Here is a 19049-nt window from a genome sequence, read left to right on the forward strand (position 1 = left end):
CAATCATCCCTTATGTATTGGACAAAAATTATATTATCTTCATTGATTACTGCCTTTACTAGACTTAGCTCTGTAATTGTTATGTGTATGTTAAAGCCATTAACCACAGGAGGGAATACAGGAGTGGGTGGGTTTAAGGGACCTGGTTTTAGACAAGTAATTCTTAACCTTGGCTGCCTGTTGGAATTAAAGTTCTCAAAGCCAGGCCACTCCCAGGTAATTAAATCTGGAGCTGTTGAGTGATCCCAGTGTGTAGGGAAGGTTAAGAGCCACTACCTGACAGCTGAGTTTCAGGAATTGGATTTTTCTTAACTTTTTTTTTTTCTTTTTCAATTACAGTTGACATACAGTATTATATTAGTTTGGGGCATACAACATAGTGATTAGGCATTTATATAATTTACAAAGTGATCACCTGAATAAGTCTAATACTGATCTGACACCATACATAGTTATTAGAATATTAACTGCGTTACCTATCCTGTACTTTACATCCCTGTGACTATTTTTATAGCTGCCAATTTGTACTTCTTAATCCCTTCACGTTTTCAGGAATTCAGAATCTGTTGGATTTTGGGTAGAGCTACTACATCCATAAGGCAGTAGGAGGGTGTTAGAAATAATTTGTTAGTAATACAACTACAGTACTGTACTGGTTTGAAAATTACTTACTTTTATAAATTGGCATGGATTTGCTTTTGTAATTATAATAGTCCTCTTGTTGACTTATTCAACACACTGTATACCTGCCCTATATGAGAGCTTGTAGGTGCCAGGAATTCAGCACAAAACAAGACAGAAAATCCCTCCCCTCTTGTAGCTTACATTCTAGAGGAGAAAACAGACAATAATATATACTATAAACCCTGGAAGGTATAGATACTTTGAAGAATTTTTGCACTGAAAATTTTTTTCTTCCACTAAGAAATTTGTCGGCTATATTAAGGCTCACACTGATAAGGCTGAGCACCCTGTGGATGGCTTCAGAGGAACAGTTAACCTAGTTTATCTTAATTGGTTAGTGGCATTTGCACAGGGTCAGAAGTCAAAAAGTATGGCTATAGAGGAAATGGAGGAATCAGCTTGTGGTCAGCTTCCCACTGCCTGGAAGAGCATTCTGGCACCTGACCTGGGCCTGTGAGATTCATGTATGTGCGAAGATACAGAAGTAAACAGGAAGAAGAATCCTAAGGCCCGTTGATATTCTCTCCTTGGAAGACTGCACGTGCACACAGGCACATCAGCTTCTGACGGTGCTCAGAGCTTCTGAAACCTGTCTGACGCCAGGTTGAGAACCCCCCTGTAAGGAAGAAAAAACCCACTCTGGGGACAGACCCTATGCTGTCTTAGGACCTGTGCCTTGGCATCTACCTCACCCCATCTGCCTACTCTGACTCCACACACTGCTCCTGACCAGGCTGTGGCTGGCCATGACCAGTCTGCGGCTTCGTCCCACTGCCCCTGAGGATAATTCAACACACCATAGTCCATCCCCAATACCAGCCCTGCCTGAGATTCTCCAGCCTCAGCCCTGTAAGTCAGGACTCATCAGAATTCCTGGGCTGTGACCTCTGAGGTTCGTCCTTGCCTTTGTCCTAAACTCTCTGAACACACTCCTGCTAGATTCTACCTGTCTTCCCATGGGTTAGTGCTGTCAAATAAGCTAGATGCTTAACCCCTTTGTGCTTTCATTTCCTCAACTATAAAATAATAGTGTCTACTTCATCAAAGTGGCAATACAGGTGAGATCCCTAGGGCAGGCCCTGGCAGGTAGTGAACCTCAGTAAGTAGTCACAGTTATCATTGTTATATGTGTTGGAGCTTTCTTTGCTCTTGAGTCCAAACTTCAGTGTTTTATATGCTTTTGTTGCGCTTCAGAAAGACAGAGCAAATAAAGGTCGGTTGCCACTGCAAAGATTCTTATCACCACAGAGGCCCTGCTTTTGCTGGGCACGTTCCCTGGGACCTCAGGTGATAGGATTTCTGTCAGCTTTGCCTAGGTGGCAGGACAGCAGAGAGAGTCCATCAAGCTAAGATGTCATCAGCGCCCTGTGGCAGCAGTGGGCACATTCAGAATATTCATTTATTGCTGTGGAGCCCTTGAGAGCCTTTAAAGCAGGAAAAAGCTGTTGCATACAGATAGCAACCTTCTTTGGGGAAAACTGCCCCTTTATTACTTCTCACTTGGCTCTCAGCTACCTTGGTATTTTAATTGTGTTGTCCTTATAAACAAAGTCATTAGAAGTCAAGAAGACTTTATTAGGTAAGGTTTATTTTCATTTAGTACATCTCTATAAACTGTAAGCCTCTGCTTGAACCGTTGAGAGCTACAGAGATGTGGGAGGTACAGTCCCTGCTGCCTCACAGATAAGGACTTCCGACCTAAAGGCTGTGTTGAGAGCCAGGGACAACCTCTAGTGGTCATTCACTAGAAGGCCTCACGGGACTCAGCAGATAGTTGTACTCGTAGCTGAGATGTATTACAGCGACATAGTGAGCGCATACAGCTGGATCATGAGAGAGAAGTGGACAGACCAGAGGAATCTGTGCGCAGGCTTCGTCATGCTCTCCTTCACGAGTTTCTGGTTTTATTTAATTTTAATTAAAGATAAGTAACTGCATATGGCTAGAGGCTGCCGTATTGTGTAGCATAGCAGAGAACATGGTGGACTGCGTGATGGGGTGGACTGGTTGTGCGGGGCCGTGGCAGAAAGGGTAGACTGAGTCCATGGGCTCAGGATTCAAGAGGAGGGAAGGACATGAAGAAGAGAGGAAACTGGAGAATGAGAGAGTCCTTTGTAGTCTCAGATGTACCACTTGTGCGCGCCTGTGGGTAGCACCTGTGGGTATATAATGTGTAGAGACATGTAGCTGTTTTCAAATTGGTTTATTTCTTTTTGATCAATATTGTATCTTATTTTCACCATTTAAATACACATCGTGAAAGACAGTTGGAATGAGTACAGGCTTTGGAGAATTCAGACTTGAGTTGAAATCTTGTCTTTATACCTTACTATAGTGGTGTTTTTAAAATAGTATCACCGATATTCCATATTAAGTGAGAGTAATAAAGAATTTGACGTAGTGCAGCGAACATTACTCCTGTATTTTAAACTTTAAAGAAAATAGAGTTCTTAAATACTTTCAAAGTTTTAGTACTTAGGAAATCTTTTATTTGCTTTTGTTCCTTGAGATTATTCCTGAGTTTCTCAGTCTTATACTTTAAAAGCCTAGAAAATATCTAGTAAAATGTCTGGCTTTTCGAGTTGGCTGAGTTCTCTAGCTTCCATTCAAGAAACAAGATTTTTCTGTTTCTCTTCTGTACGTTTATTTTGGTTTTTATAAACTCTACTATTCCCATTAGGAATCCCTCATGATATATAACATTAAACAGGAAGACGTTGCCTCATTGAGGCACAGAAACAGCAGCAGAAATAGTAACAAGTTAGTTTGTTCTGGTGTCCTTAGAAGACTTAGGTAGTTACAACAGGCCAGGCCTGCAGGGTGTGTGTGTGTGTGTGGTATGGCAGTGTAGGGAAAGCCTTAGATAAATATTATGATTTTTCTTCCATCTGTGAGTAAATATCCCTCTTACCCTCTACCATGCCAGAGAGAGAAAGTGTGTGTAATGAGTTGAGTGCGATTGAGAAGAACAAGAACGCTCACATTTTGAACACAGACCTGGAAAGTCAGATCTCCGCAGGTTTTACAGCCACAAGTTGTGAGGATTTCTCTTCTCGGCACTGGAACCCTGGGCTGGGGGTCCTGGTGTGGGGTTGTGATCCCTCAATCCTCAGGGAAACCGACGCAGCCGAGATACCCCCCTGATTTTAAACTGGTATGGGGCCAGCCAGTTCCTCCATTCTGCCCCACGTCTCTGCCCCTCCTACTGGTCTCGATGAGCTGCTTCTTTAATTCCCCAGTTGTAGGACTTCTGTTCAGCTAGATTTCAGGTGGTTCTGAACCATGGAGGTTTTGTATTTTAGTTGTAATTTTGGTGTGGTTGTGGGAGGCGGTGAGTACCGCAAATTTTCCAAACTTAACCAGTGAAACCTTTTTAAAAATTTAGATTCTTGGACTCCCTCCAAGATTCTCTCCTCTCCTCTAGAGGTTCTGATCCAGAAGATCTGGGATGGGGCCCAGGAATCAGCATTTTTAATGCTTCCAGATACTCCTCATTGAGGCACAGAAGATAGCCAAGTTTGGAGAACCCTCACATAGTCCACACTGTAGATTTTTCCACTCCGTGTTGCATGGCACCTTCGACCACTCCTCACATTGTGGAGAGTCTGCACTTGGTGCACTTTCCTCCTAGAGCCCCCCCCTTCCTCTCTTACCCCTTACAAAATGCCGAACGCCTAGCAATATTGCAAGAATTTGTTCCAGTATCTCCTGTAGGAAGTCTGCCTTAATCCCAGTAGAGCTTGTCAACCTCTTTCTATGCAATTAGAGCATTTCCACACTGTGCTACAATTGTTGGGTTCTGTGTATCTCTCTCCCAATAGACTCAGAACCTTGAGGATTGGGATCATTTCATCTTTATTCCCAGCGTCGAGCTCAGTTTCTGGAACATGGTGGGAGTTCATGAATGCTTACTGAAAGAATAAAAAGGGAGGAGGAAGGCTCGAAAGAACCTCTGAATTGCACTGGTAGTTAGAAGAGTGTTCTTTGAAGACCTGAAGTGTCTCAGGGTTGGCAGTTAGGAGAGAGGCCTAGGTAGGGAGAATTCCTTCCCCTCCCCTCCTCCCTCCACCTCTGGTTCAACCAAGGTAGCTCTGTTTTTAAATTTTTCATATGTTGGTGAACAGTGCAAGGTTTTGCTGAAAAGAAGGTGAAACTGATTCTAAAATGAATTTGAAAACTACAACACTGATTTGCCTTCATGAAACCCCTTTATGCATTTCTGCTCTTCCTGCTTTAGAATGACATGGGAAAACTTAAAGAACTCGAGAAATAAAGCCAAGCGATCTAAATTGGAAAATGAATCTATGAGGGAATATTAAGAGATTTCCTAACCTGTTGGGTAGCACCATGTAGTATAGCCTTGGGGCTACTTGCCTGTTTCAAGCACCTGGAAGGTTATCATGAGAGAGATGCTAAGTAGTTGGCATCCATCTCCACAGAGGACCAAATGAGAAACATGAGATTAAATTGAAGAATGAGAGAATTCCTCGGAACTTACTAAGGAGAGTGCTTATATTTCCAAAACAGAGTCTTCAGAAAATCCCCTTCCTGAGGATCAGATAATCCATCTCTGCTTTGGTGCCTGGCGTAAGCTGGCCCCTCATGGGAAGTCACTGAGCATTAGCATCCATGGAGAAGTGTATGAATTAGAACTCTCATAAAAAGCAAGTGATTTTAAAATTAAGACACTGTTAGACTTGTCACAGATTTGAATTATGGAATTCATTTGTAAGAACTTGCCCAGTAATATGAAATTCATGTAACTTCACATAGTGTTCATGCATAGCTCATCATAAAGACAACTGAATGTGGGGCAGTTCTCTTATAGCACCGTTTATTGAAGAGTAAGAATTTAACATCATCTCTTTTTACAAGAAAAACTGACCTGTTGCCCTCATATAGAGGTGTGGATGTTTATAAAATCTCATGAATAAATTTTACTCTCTTGACCACAGTTGGGTTTTTTCCCACACCTTTGGGAAATAGGAGTACTTGCTGTAGCTCTAGTTGGCAAATAGATTCAGTCAGCAGTTATCAAACTGTGTTCATACAGACTCCATTGCCTTATACAAAAGTGAGTTGTCGGGTCAAATATCACCTGTCTGGTTGGTACTTAAAACACATGCCAATGTTTTTAGCTTCAGAGAAGTCCTGTCTGTGTTTAATGAAATATTTCCCAACAATATTTAACCACTCTTATTTTGCTTAATAGCTGTTGCCAAATCAGGAAACATTGGATAGCTATTGGCCTTCAAATAGTTTGAATGTGAACAGAAAGCATCATTTATTTATCATACACATTGGAGAAGCTAGCAAGACAGGAAATAATTATATGTATACCTAAAGCCTTTTGAAATGAAAAGAACATAACCACAGTTATTTTGAATATTTCACAAATTGTGAAGAAGGCCAGGTGAACCCAGAAGCATGAAAGACTCTGAGAATGGGAAGCTCAGTAGGCACTGTGAGAACTGCCTTGGGGTCTCCTTTCACCATTGAGAAGGAGAAGCTCTTGGGTTCTGATAGGGCTAACAACTCTGTCCACCCAGAATTTGCTTTATCTACCCTTTTGTCTTTGGACCAGAGCTTGGTGTAGCCCCTCCAAATAGCACCTCTCTCTGTGGGCATCTAGCAGCTCCAGAGAGGGACTCAGAGTGATGGATACTCTGCCATCGCCGGTACATGGCCCCAAGATTGCCCTGGGGGTCATCTCCACGCCGGGCATCTGACGGGAGAGAACACCAAGGCACACATGTAAGAGGTGTTTAGGGCTGAGCCTGGAAGTGACACATCTCACTTCTGTCAACATTTCAATGTCCAGAATGGCCACAAGGCTGCACCCAACTGAAGGGAAGCTGAGAAGTATAGTCTGTCTGTCTGGCTGCTCAGGAAGAAATGGAGAACATGGATTTTAACAAGCAACTAGGAAACTCTCTCTGCCACAATGTACTTGATGCCTCTCAGTCCTTGGCCACCAAGTTAGAAGGTTGATTTGTGCTGACCATCTTGTTTGCTCTCTACTGGCTCATCAGTCTTTTTGATTAAAGCCATTCTAGTGGAAGTGAAGTAGTACCTTCACTGTGGCTTTTATTTTCATTTCCCTAATGGCTAATGATGTTAAACATCTTTTCAGGTCCTTATTGGCCATTTAAAAAACCTTCTTTTGAAAAGTGTCTATTTAAGAAATGTCTGGCCTGTATAATTGAGTTGTGAGAGCTCTTTACATAGTCTAGATGGAAGTTCCTTACCAGGTACATTATTTGCAGATACTTTCTCCCTTTCTGTAGATTGTCTTTCCCTTTCTTGATGGTGTCCTTTGAAGCACAAAAGTTACTAATTTTGATGAAGTCCAGGTTCTCTCTCTTTTTTTTCTTTGATTGCTTATGCTTTTAGTGTCCTATCTAAGAAAACATATAATCCAAGGTTATGAGGATTTATACTTATTTTTCTTCTAAGAGTTTCATAGTTTTCACTCATACATTTACATCTTCTTTGTAGTTTCTGGCCTTTATGAATAAAGCTGCTATAAATATTCACATACAGGTGTTTGTGTGGATGTATGTTTTCATTTCTCCTGAGCAAATATACCTAGGAGTAGAGTTGTTGGGTCATATAGTCAGTGTATGTTTGTAAGTCCCTGTAACATATTCTTCTTAGCCCTAAAATGATTCTTGGAAGATGTAAATTGGGTAATATAGATTATTTTGAACCTAGTATGATGAATGTTTATGATCTGTGTGTTCACATCAGAGAATGTATATGCTTGTTATGGGCTTAGCTTTATGCCTGGAGCTTGGGGGTATTTGGGTTAATATAAGACAGTCTTCGTTGCTGCCCTCAGGGAGCAGACACCTTTAGGGATAAGAGCCACAAGCAGCAAGGAAACAGCAACACCTATTAGGTAGTTTGTTGTGTCTGTTGCATGTTTCTTGGCCAGAAAAACAGTGTCCTGCCACTAGATGTGTACTTTTGGCCTTATCTGTCACTGTGAGCTGTTCTGAAAGTGTTTAGGGTTTCTCTGTAAATGCCCTTTTTATTTGCATGAGGTCCCTTACGTTTCTCTGTCTCTCTCTCCTACATTTCAGTGAGCGGTTTCTGGTGAGACTGAACAAGAATGGTGGGCCAAGGAACCCAGAGAAGATAGAACGAATGTGTGCCCTTTTTACAGTATGTGCAAATCTCTTTCCCTTCTCTGCTGCTGACTCTAACCGGGGGCCTGCTATGTGGATATGGTCACCCTAGAAACGAGCATTTACTCTTATTTGCCCACATTCTGGGGAGAATAGGACTTGATTTATGTTTCTGTCAGGTTTTAATGAAATATTTAAAGAAAACCGAAATTAGTTTTTAATTGAATTTTTTATTAAAGAAATATAATCAAGTGCCTTTACTGATGTAGATTTTATAAGCTATTTAATATAATGGACACTTAACATCTGAGAACAGTCTTTCTTACTATTCTTACTCAAGGCCACTGCTAATTTCTCTCATGTATAAGTATAGTTTCTCAAAAGACATCCATCAAATTTACAGCTTTGCTGTTTTTTCAGTGAGTGCATATAAAGAGAAAAACTAAATAGTCCTCTTTCAGATACCGAACAGAGGGTCTTTTCCTGCTGTGATCTGTACTTCTGGTTGTTTTCTGAATAACCATGCTGTTGTTCATGGTCTCTAAGACTGAGAACTCGTATCTTGGAGGAGGCTTGATGATCTGCTTATTGGAAGGTGCTAAGCCTCCCGTGCCACAGTGCCTTGTGTATTTTTCTATTTGATTCTCATTTTCTAAGGCTTTTTAAAAACCCAGTTAAAAAACTAACTGTCCCGCTTTTTCAAGTTCATTTACGTGGTGAAGAAGAAAACAAAACTGTCAGAATTTTAAACCAGCTTTGACTATTGTGGATTCTCCGATCTGCTCCAGTGATACTGAGCTACATTAGAACCCATTGGTGCAGGGATGTGCGGTGGTCTCAGTGCCACTGCCCTGTGTGTGGTGCATGATTGATGGGTGATGGTCAGGCAACTCACAGATTACGGTGCGCCTCTTAAACAGAAATGGTATTTGTGGTAGGATAAGTGACTTTCTCTGAGAGGTAAAATTGGATGTGTTTACCTGACTTATTTGTTCATTTACTACAACTTTATCTTTTAAAACCTCAAACAGTGTTACTGCAGAATCAGAAACCATTTTCACTGAGATAGCTGTTACTGAAAATGCTCCAGATGTAGGGAAAGATTTACAAATCTGGCTAAGCTAAAATGATGTTTTGTCCATCTTGGAGCTCAGCATACAAAGCTTAGGAGATAATGCAGGAACAAAGAGCAGGAGACGCAGACTCAGGAAGACAGCTAAGGGAGCTGAGATGGTTTAGTCTGGGAAGGTCAGCACTCTCTCTTCAACAGGAAAAGAACAAGGGAAAGAGTCCAAACTGTAGTTAATGGACTTAGGTTGGAGGACCGGGGAGCGCTTCTGAAGTGAGAGAGTGCCTGAACTCTGAGGCGGGGCTCTGGGGTCACCTTTCTGAAACAACTAGAAAGAGATGAGACATCCATCTGTCTAGAAAGTCTCCATAGTTTTAGGAGATTTTTTTAGATCCTGGATTTCTGATCTTTTTTGGTTTAAGCAGCAAAAGAAATTGTTGATTCCTTGCTCTTTGGCATTGTAGGAACAAAGCTATGTACATGTACTGTCCTTTAATATGATGAGTGCAGTCCTTGTGTCTTGAAGAAATTAACTTAATTATGATGATATTTGAATATAATTACAGTAAATCAGAATACTCATTTCACAGTATTTTAATTATCTGTATGGGCCCAGAAGCCTAAGCTATAGCTCCAACTTTATAAATCAGAGCTGCACATGAAATTCATGTGTGCGCTCAGGCTGCCACAGTGGGAGGCACAAGGCTGCTAAAAATACCACTTATATGGTTCCATTGGCAGCACAGCCCTGGATTTCTTTAAAAAGATCCAAAAAGTGATTTGAGGAATTTTTACAAGGCCTATAAGATTTTTGAACAAGATTGTCTTAGCCAGGAGTTTTATGTTTTACGTTTTACATTAAGCTACATGAAATAATTTTGGTAGAACCTGTCTTCTCATTATCTTAAACTTGAGTTCCCCCTGTATGCTAAAGGAGTTTTCCAAATTGGCATATGTGCTACAGAGTTTCAGAATAAGTGCAAGAAAATGCAGCCACAGCTGCGGTCCATGCCAACCTGTTAACTTACCTTAGCATCAGGAAAAAGGGGATGGTACAAGCTGAGCAGTTTAGCAGGGTTACTCAAGCAGATGTCAGAGCTGCCTTACAGACAGTCACATTGTCCATGGCACAGCCCTGTTCTCCGAAAAACCTTTTTTTTTTTCCTCCTGACCTTGTTAGATTTCAGAGCTTCCTATGCAGGAAGAATTTTATCCAAGAAGGAGGTATTTCATATTTATGTGGATGTCTAATACAGTGAGGATTTTGTTGACTTTCATGATAAGCAGTGGCTGTGTGTATGAGCCTATGGGAGCATTTCTGTGCATTTACTCATTACCAGATACCCAGTGCCTCACACGCAGTGCCTGACAGATACTAAGATCGAGATAACGATTCGTTATATACGTAAATGAATGTGTGTTTACTTTTTGTTGTACCTGAGTGACCAACTCAGACAATGAACTTGTACTGTTTTCCCTGCATTAGTTGGCATTATATTTGCTACATTTATTATACTCTTCCACGTTTCAAAATAGAATTTTAGGTAGTGATTTCTTGGAATTAAGAATGAATTTGATTATTAGTATAATAACATTACATAATAAAATATTGCCTCCTTTTCTGCAGCATAAGTATAAATAAACTGGCTTTGTTTTATAGTTGTAAATCCCATGATCTCTACAGAAAAATGCACAAGGAACTGAGTTGACTTTTCCATATTCCAAATAGAATATTAGTAACTGAGTCTAAGATGTTGAGCCCCACCTGAGTCATTGCCCTCTCTACCCATAGTGTAATTGGGAACCAGCTTCTAATTATGTGGGGTTGGAGGGTGTGGTCCAGTGAATAAATCTAAATTCAAACCTTGCTCGTCAATGAATGGTGGGTGAGTCATCCCACTTCCCATCTTTACAGGCCTTGTTAGTATTTTAATATGGATAACCACACTTGTACTTAGTTTTGAAGAGTGTATGTTTAATAACTCTGTGGTAACTGTGTTTAACCATGCATTTACATTTAATAAGATACCTTTTACATTAAAATTGACATTGAAATTATATGGGACTCACAAATAATAATTTTACTCAAAATATTTTCTTGCACTGATTATTATCACATATTTATTGACCTCAAATAAATATCACAAAGAATTCTGGGTACCATGTACAACATGATCAGAAAGAGCCCCTACTCAGCCACTTGGAAAATACTATAAATTATGTTTAAGGCTTTTTCCTTTTATTCAGTCAGACAGAACCAGGGGAGAGGTCCCATGCTCAGTGTACAGCCCACCTGATCAGTTCTCTGGGTATGTTGGGATTGATTATTATAGTGGCATTTGATAGTTTGGACTAACGTAATCCGAGCTATGCAGAAGGAACCATTTCACTTTGAAATGTGTCGAACATTTCTGTATCCTTCAGTAATAGACATGTTTCAGTCCAAAAAAAAAAACACTTAAAAATGGTACTCTGTTTTTCAATTTTTGTTATTTAGTAGCCATTTTAATAAATGTAAAAATACAGTGCTATTTTGAGGGTATAATTTTAAATTCCATTTGTAAATTTAAAGGAATTAGTGAAATGGAGCCTGAAACACTCATTTTAATATCAAAAGACATGTAAAACTTTCATGTAAAAATATATCTTTGTGATTCCAGAAATACCAGTTGATGGTAAACTATTTTGTAACCTTTATCATTGTAAGCATATTTTATTATTCTACCAGAATTTGGTGAAATATTACAGCATTATGACAATCTAGAATCTAAAAGTTTCAGTTTTGCCATTACACATGACTTTTTAATGTTTCCTTCCCTTTTATATGTTCAGAACCACTGTACAGGGCAAAGCTGGAATTAGGGTGAGGCAAGCAAAGTAGGGGATTCTGAGAATGAGACCTCCTTAAATTTTGAACTTTAGATGTCTTTTTTGCCTCACCATAGTCCTAACCCCGCAACAAAGTGAAACTCATAGACACACACTACGGTGTGGTAGTTACCAGGGGGAAAGCAGTGTGGGGATGGAAGTTGTAAAGGGTAAAGGGGGCCAAATATATGGTAATGGAAGATGATTTGACTTTGGGTGGTGGGCACATAATGCACTACACAGATCGTGTAATATAGAAGTGTACACTTGAAACCTATATGATCCTATTAACTAATGTCACCCCAGTAAATTTAATTAAAAAATTGTTAATGCAGTCCTAATTTTTAAAAATAAATAAAAATAAAGCAAACACAGGGACTCTGGATCTCAAAGCTCATTCAGAATCATGGCTGCCACTTGGTTGTCCCTTTTCCTGCATTATTGGAAAGAGACAGACATCTGGGACCAATCAAAAGATGAAAGATTGGAAGGAAATGGAACTAAGGGACTTTTCCTAGAAGCAAAAGGGAAATCATGGGAGCCTGTCTCATTAAGGATAGAGGTTACGCCATCAGGCATCATTAATTCACAACAGTGGCTGGGAGTGAGCAGTGAGCTGATGATCTGGTGAAAAGTCTAAAGCATTACTTCAAGTACAGTGTGTTAAATAAAGTATAAATGCATACTCCTAAATAAACATTTTATTTTAAAATGTGTTCTAAATATAAATAATGTATAAAGTTATTTTCATAATTCTAGTTGAAAAGTTTGATTCTGAATCATACTTGTTTACTTAATGAAGCCCTTAAAATTTTCCAGATGAAATTATTTTCAGCTTTATACTCAAGTACAAATATATCTAAATTTAAAATTGGAGATCAAATTATTGAGGTTTCACTAAGACCTAATACAAATTAATCTCTTTTCAAAGGTACATACCTAGTGTGCAATAATAATTTGTGGACAGTGGAGTAAATGTAAAATTAGTAAGGAATAAACTTTTAGAATTTCAGTCATTAGCATTTTGGTGTTTTCCCATTTTTGTACATTGAACATTTCTTTTGTTACAAAATGTTATGTGATATTAAACAATAGCATGAAAATTTCTAATGTGAGAACTCTTGTAGATATTTGTTAGGTGTTCTAAGTAAGAGCTGAAAAAGTATTATCAATGAAATAAACTTCCAGAGGCTTATTAGATAGGACTTTTCCTGCAGGAATTGTGTAAACACTAAACTGCGATGTGCTTTCACTTCCCTCTCCCACCTATGACATATACTAAAAGCCATAAAAGCAAACCTTGTGAGGTTCACAGTGAAATTTTAATTATTTTCTGTGTGTTCATCACCTTACTTAGTGTTTTCTCTTTTCTTAGGATCTGAGCAGCAAAGATGTGAAGAGAGATTTGCACATGGTCGCCCATGTGATACGGATAGGTACTGCTCACCTTATTCACTCGGGCCGAGAGCGGCCCTACTGGGGATGAGTGTCTGCTGCGCTGAGCTTAGTCTTCTCCTGCCTCACCTGTCGTGCTGGGCCTCCGGATTACAGTCCAGCTTGTATTGGTGCCCTGTCTTAAACTCAGCTGCTGTGGTAGCCGAGTTTGATATAAATGGATACATTTTTTTACTTAAAATCTTTTGTTCCCTATTTGTTTTAGACCCAGACTCTTGATCTCAAGTGGCCTGCTTTTAGGCATTCTCTTTATCATAGTGCCCTGCCTCTGCCAGCCCTCTGCCACAGGGATCTCATAGCAGGTGGCCATGGTTGCCAACTTAACAGGTGGAGAACAGCCTTTGCTGTGTTTTTTACCCAGCTATTTTCCACAAAATTAGAGTTACTGTTCTTACTGCAGTAGATGAATGGCATCTCACTTCTCTGCTACCCAAGATGAAAAAAGTGATTTTTGCTCCTTTCCTGTGGTTGGTTTGCCTCCCCTTATTTCAAGTTTGTGACATAACTTGGGGGCTGACTGACCAAGTCTTACTTCATAGGTTTGGGCTCTGACAAATTTTACACATTTTGTCAGAGAATATGTTTTAATCCTTTGCCAACAAAACAACTGTTTTGCTGTACTTTGGTTTTTGTTTTGCTTTACTTAATAAAGCGTTTGTCAAGGTTCCAATTCTGCATTTGCAAGTCCTCTTACCAGTGTAGGCACAGCCCCAATAGGCAGGAAAAGCAAGATTTTATCCACTTTTTGAGATGGTTCTCGCTCCTGTGGTGGTTCACTGACTTTGGCAGCTAAAATACTAAACTGTCTTAATATGCCCAAATTTAAATCTATTAGCACATTGGTTTTTCTAAGAAATTCATATGATTAGTAAGTGGATCTTTGGTATTGAGGTAGGTAGTAAGGATGATTGATTGAATGTATTGCAGGGGAAGAGCCCTGGCCAGAGGCCTGTTTGGCCTTCTTCCACACAGATATCCTTGCATCCTTGTTTAGTCCTAAATTAGTCTTCCAGTTTGGAGGATCTCTAAGGTGCCTATAGCTCTGACATCCTTGGCTGAGTATCAGGAGCCCTGGAGAGGAACATTGAGTCCTCAGTCTGACTGGTGTTTTCTGCTGTGCCCCAGGCCGGATGCTCTTGAATGACTCCAAGAAGGGTCCTGCTCACCTGCACTACCGGCGACCATATGGCTGTGCGGTCCTTAGCATTCTGGATGTCCTACAGTCACTCACAGAATTAAAGGAAGAAAAGGATTTTGTTCTTAAGGTTTACACGTGAGTAATGGGCATCAGGAATATTGATTATTGCAACATAAGGCCTCCCAGCACTGTCCTCAAGAGCAGCAGTTCTTAAGCTCTGTGGGACACAGAGTCGTCAGGGTACGGAGGCTAGAGAGTTTTAAATGCAGAGATTTTGATCTAAGGTTTGGGATGGGGCTCCAGCAGCTGCATTTCTAATAAGCTTCCAGGTAATTCTGAAGCAGCTGAATTTAGAGCCTTCTTTCCTAACGTAGAAGTCTGATAGTACCCATTTCCTCTTCTAGCCAGGATTAAGCAACCATATTATGTATTTACAGAAAGGCTAGTAATGGACTTTTTCATGAGTTTTGGATGTAAGAGAGTCTTCTGTGTCTAATGCTTACCCACAGCTGTGGTAACTGCGCTGGCTACTGGTGCAGATTGCTTCAAAGAACGAGCACAAGTCAGGTTGCCTTGCCTGTGGAGAAAAGCCAGTTTTCCTGAGGAGCTGAGGTTTCACTCTTCAGTTCTGCCACCACAAATCTATAAGTCCTGTCCAGCCATGCATGCATTATTTTTAGTGTCCATCAGCCAAAGGACCTGTCCTACAGAAGCAGTGTGTCTCATCCTGACTCTTGTTAAACAATAGGAAAAAACTCATAAAGAAACACAGACTCCGGGCATGTTGTCTGTCTCTGCTTCTGAGACAGGCATGAATAGTAATGCTAAAAACATGGTAAGTTAGTGTATTTTTAAAACTAGTGGTTTTTACTGTGAGAATGTTTTTCAAAACCTGTCCTATTTTGGTTTTAACCAAATACTGTTTTTCTAAGTTAAATCTGTCAATCACCATGTTACTATATCTTCACCATAACATTGTATGGATATATTTCTGTATAATCTGTTCTGTCCAGTTCAGGGATGAAGTGAACTCAATCCACAATTACACTTAATTTGGGCCTTTAAATAATGAACCACATCTTCATAATTAAAAAAAAGAGCCATATCTCCTTATTACCTATTTTGCCTTAGCTATATTCAGAGTTATGTACTGAATAAAATGCTCTTCCTTTGGAATAGTGACTTACAATGGGAATTTTGGTGGGTTTTCTCTTCTTTTTATGCGTCAGTCACAGACTTTCTCCATATACCAAATCTTTCATGGATGGGTGGTGGGACCTGCTTCTGGACTAAACAGAAGTCCAATCTTATCATTATCACCATCTTACTTCACTGTGTGCAAGGGGTTTATAGATAGCACTTGAGACTTGCATCTCTGTGCATGTACGAGCTGTTCTCGCTTCAGTGCAGATTCGCATTGTGGATAGGGGCCTGCACAGCATCCCTCTTGAAATCATGCTGTCAGGCTTAATTGAGCTAATTGCTTCTAAAACAACAGCTTTCGGTACCAGCGTGTCACTTTGCAAGAAGTGGGATTCATGTGTAGCTTTTGCTTAGCTGCTTCTAATGAGCTGTCTCTACTTATGAGCTGTATCAACTCTAAAAAAACAAAGAACAATGTTTTTATAGAGAAGATAGTTTCAAAATTTTTGAAGGACTGATGGAGTTAAAATGTAGGATAATTTTTCCACTTGAAAATGTTAAGAGACTTTTAAACAGATTCCGAACTGTATGTTTGTGCCATTGAGTTTGCATACAGAATGGAATTCCTCTAGGATTAGTCTTTTAAATCCACATCAGCACGGTGCACCCAGCCCTCAGGCGAAGCAGTATATTCCAGTAAGTTTCAGGCGACATGTTAGATTGAGTTGGAAGCTTAAAGGGTTTACTGATTGCTACTATTAGTATTTTAGCCTTGGCTAGGACAGGATTTTGAAAGGATAAAAATGTCTTGTATAGTTTTAATCAATGAATTGGCAAAATATATCATCAATTGTTGACATTATAATCATTTCTTTCATTATTTAGAGTCAGCCACAAACAGGAAGAGTGAATGTTTCTTGCCATGGTCACTGCTCTGCCTTTATAGATGTTGTTTAATATCGTGTGTGTATGGGAAGGTACCATATCCTTTTAAGAAAATTTCAACAAGAAGCCAAAGCATGAAAACTAGGTCACTTCTTAATGAGCCAAAATTAATAACCACAAATTAATAACCACATTGTGTTGTTTATTCTGATATAGTTGTCATATCTTTCCTCTTGGCTAGAGGGACAAGGTTCACAAGCAGGCACAGGGTTTGTTGAACCTGGAGCCTAGGACATAAAAGGAGAGGTGTGTCAAGGAGCTAAGGCCAACATTGGGGTGAGGTGGACGGGTGTCCAGAAATCATGCATGTAATCAAATCCAAAATGCTTCTGAATAGGTGATGGCCACTCTCCATCTTCACAATGAGAAAGTCTGAATAAACATTTTTAGGTCAACCCTAATGAAATACTTCATAAATAACTGCTTTGCATATTACATTTATCATTTTAGTTTTATTTTAAATCATATTGTATAAAATGTGTATTACACATTATAATCACATATAAAATTGATAAGTATTGCCTTTTCACCACTCTCATATTATGAGAAGATTTTATTCAAATTCTTTATAATCAGTCATGCTGTCAGGTCTTTTTCATCAGTAAAGCCACTTTCCAAGTCATCTGTCACAGTTTTTCAAGGCACATTATTTCCAGTTCCATCAGGTTGGTTTTGACATATTGCTCTTTGAATCCTGAATGATGCTTCACTGGAAATTCATCTTGAGGCCCAATTACATTTCTGCCGAACATTGGTGTTTTCATTTGTCTCATAGGCCCATGTATGTGACTTAGTGATACCACTCCTTACTATGCTGCTTTTAAGGTGGGTTTTAGAATAACATCCAGCACTTCAATTTGGATTTCATGCCCAAGGATAGAAGTCTGTGTAGTTTCACACTTTAAAAAAAATTTAACCAACCTGTCAGGTAAACTTTATAAGCATCTAAAACTTGCATTTATTGAGGTCATTTCAGGCTAAAATAACTTAACCCAGTTAGTGCTGGGATGGTCAGAGGGATGGATTCTGAGAGTGCCCCACAGCCTTTAGGGCTTTGTGAGTACCTATCAGAAACACAGAAATCAGGAAGACAAGGAGGGAGGGGAGCCAGGCAGATAGGCAGATGTGCTCCGGTTTGTGAGGGAATGAGAAGGGTGTTCTGAACTCGTTCATTGAGTGAGCCTGCGCACCTCCTCTGATGCTCCTGAATGCTTGGAGAAAACCCAGACCCTCTCATCTTATCCCTAGAGTCAGTCCCTGGACCTGCAGTGGTGGAAGTGCCACTTCATGACCTGTGCTGGTCATTGCCTTTGTGGGGAAGAGGAATTGCCACAGAGGCACACAGACCTATTTAGATCACCGTCTCACATGCATCTTATGATTGAGGATAAACTGTCAACATCAGGAATCATGCTCTAAATATTAATTTGATTGGATGACATAATCATGCCTGATTATAATCACAACTCATTTGATTATTTAATAAATGCTTATATTTATAATTTTCCTTTACAAAATATCCTCGTGATTGGTTAAAAGATGCTGATGATACCATACTCACTTAGTTTCAAGTGATTTGAGGAGCTCCTCTTGGCATTCTGGAAAGGGAGATATTGGGAAGGCAAGTCAGGAAATGATTACACTAGTCCAGAGGAGAGATGATAATGGCTGAAACAAAGCCATGAAAAGGAGAGGTCAGACATGACAGATTTTAAGATAGCAAAATCTATGGGACATGGTAACAGTTGGAAGGGCTCTGGTTTAGTGAACCAGTGGGTTTCACTCAGTGAGAGGGTATCTCTGGGAGCTGACAGGTGGGGGAGAGATGACAGAAGCTCTGTTATAGCCATGGAGGTCAGGAACTTAGGGGTGAGTCTGGGCTGGAGACACTGGTTTGTGGTTTGGAAGCTTCTGGTGGTTGAAACTATGATCGTAGGTGGGATTGCGCAGAAAAGCTCGTAGGGTAAGAAGGAAATGGGCCAAAGGCAGAGCTATGAAGGCCACCAATAGTGAAAGGGTGTGCAGTGGCAGGGACAAGCTGTCCATTGTCTAGCATCTGAGTTGTATGTGTTGGGGGAAATGAAATATTTCACATGTGAATGAAATAATACTGCCACTGTGGTCAACAAAGCACTGGCTCCACTCTACTGCCAAGGACAGTGAGAGTCTTTTGGAAGGAAGGAGTTAGTTTTTCAAGACTCTTCGTTTGAAATAAGAGGGGGATACGTTATTTATGACAAACTGTAGTCTGAGTTCTGTTAAAGAAATTAACTACTGATCTTATAAACCTAGGAAGTGGAAAAACACTGACAGCAAGCCACAGCTTTGAATCCTCAGCAGCTGGGCACTGCTCTGATGTATTGACTGGTTTGAAGATGGGACAGCGAGCATGTCAGACAGGAGGGGCTGGATGCCTGCTGCCAGCACCTCTCGCTTTCATTTCCAACTGAGTTGCTAAATCATAAGTGATCATTTTAAAGAACACCCTCCCCCTTCCTTTGTTTGGAAGGAATTCTCCCAGCTCTGAGAACCTCATCTTTGACAATTTTTTGCAGGCTTATTTATACCAACTCAAGAGTCTGAAGAACCGCTGATTGAGTAACACAATTAGACTAGT

The 19049-nt window shown here is 40.1% G+C and overlaps 1 protein-coding gene across 1 annotated transcript in view; it reads left to right on the plus strand.

Annotated features, from left to right (window-relative positions):
* DOCK3 (dedicator of cytokinesis 3) overlaps positions 1 to 19049 on the plus strand; it is a gene marked incomplete at its 5' end in the record, with an annotated part of 138424 nt that overhangs the window by 41866 nt on the left and 77509 nt on the right. The window contains 3 exons of the mRNA XM_081159497.1: positions 7770 to 7851; positions 13127 to 13187; positions 14332 to 14479. Of these exons, the coding sequence (XP_081015623.1) occupies positions 7770 to 7851; positions 13127 to 13187; positions 14332 to 14479 (291 nt within the window). The remainder of the gene's footprint in view (positions 1 to 7769; positions 7852 to 13126; positions 13188 to 14331; positions 14480 to 19049) is intronic.

This window comes from Miniopterus schreibersii (assembly GCF_964146895.1).
Source record: "Miniopterus schreibersii genome assembly, chromosome: 15".
Classification (NCBI taxonomy): Eukaryota; Metazoa; Chordata; class Mammalia; order Chiroptera; family Miniopteridae; genus Miniopterus; species Miniopterus schreibersii.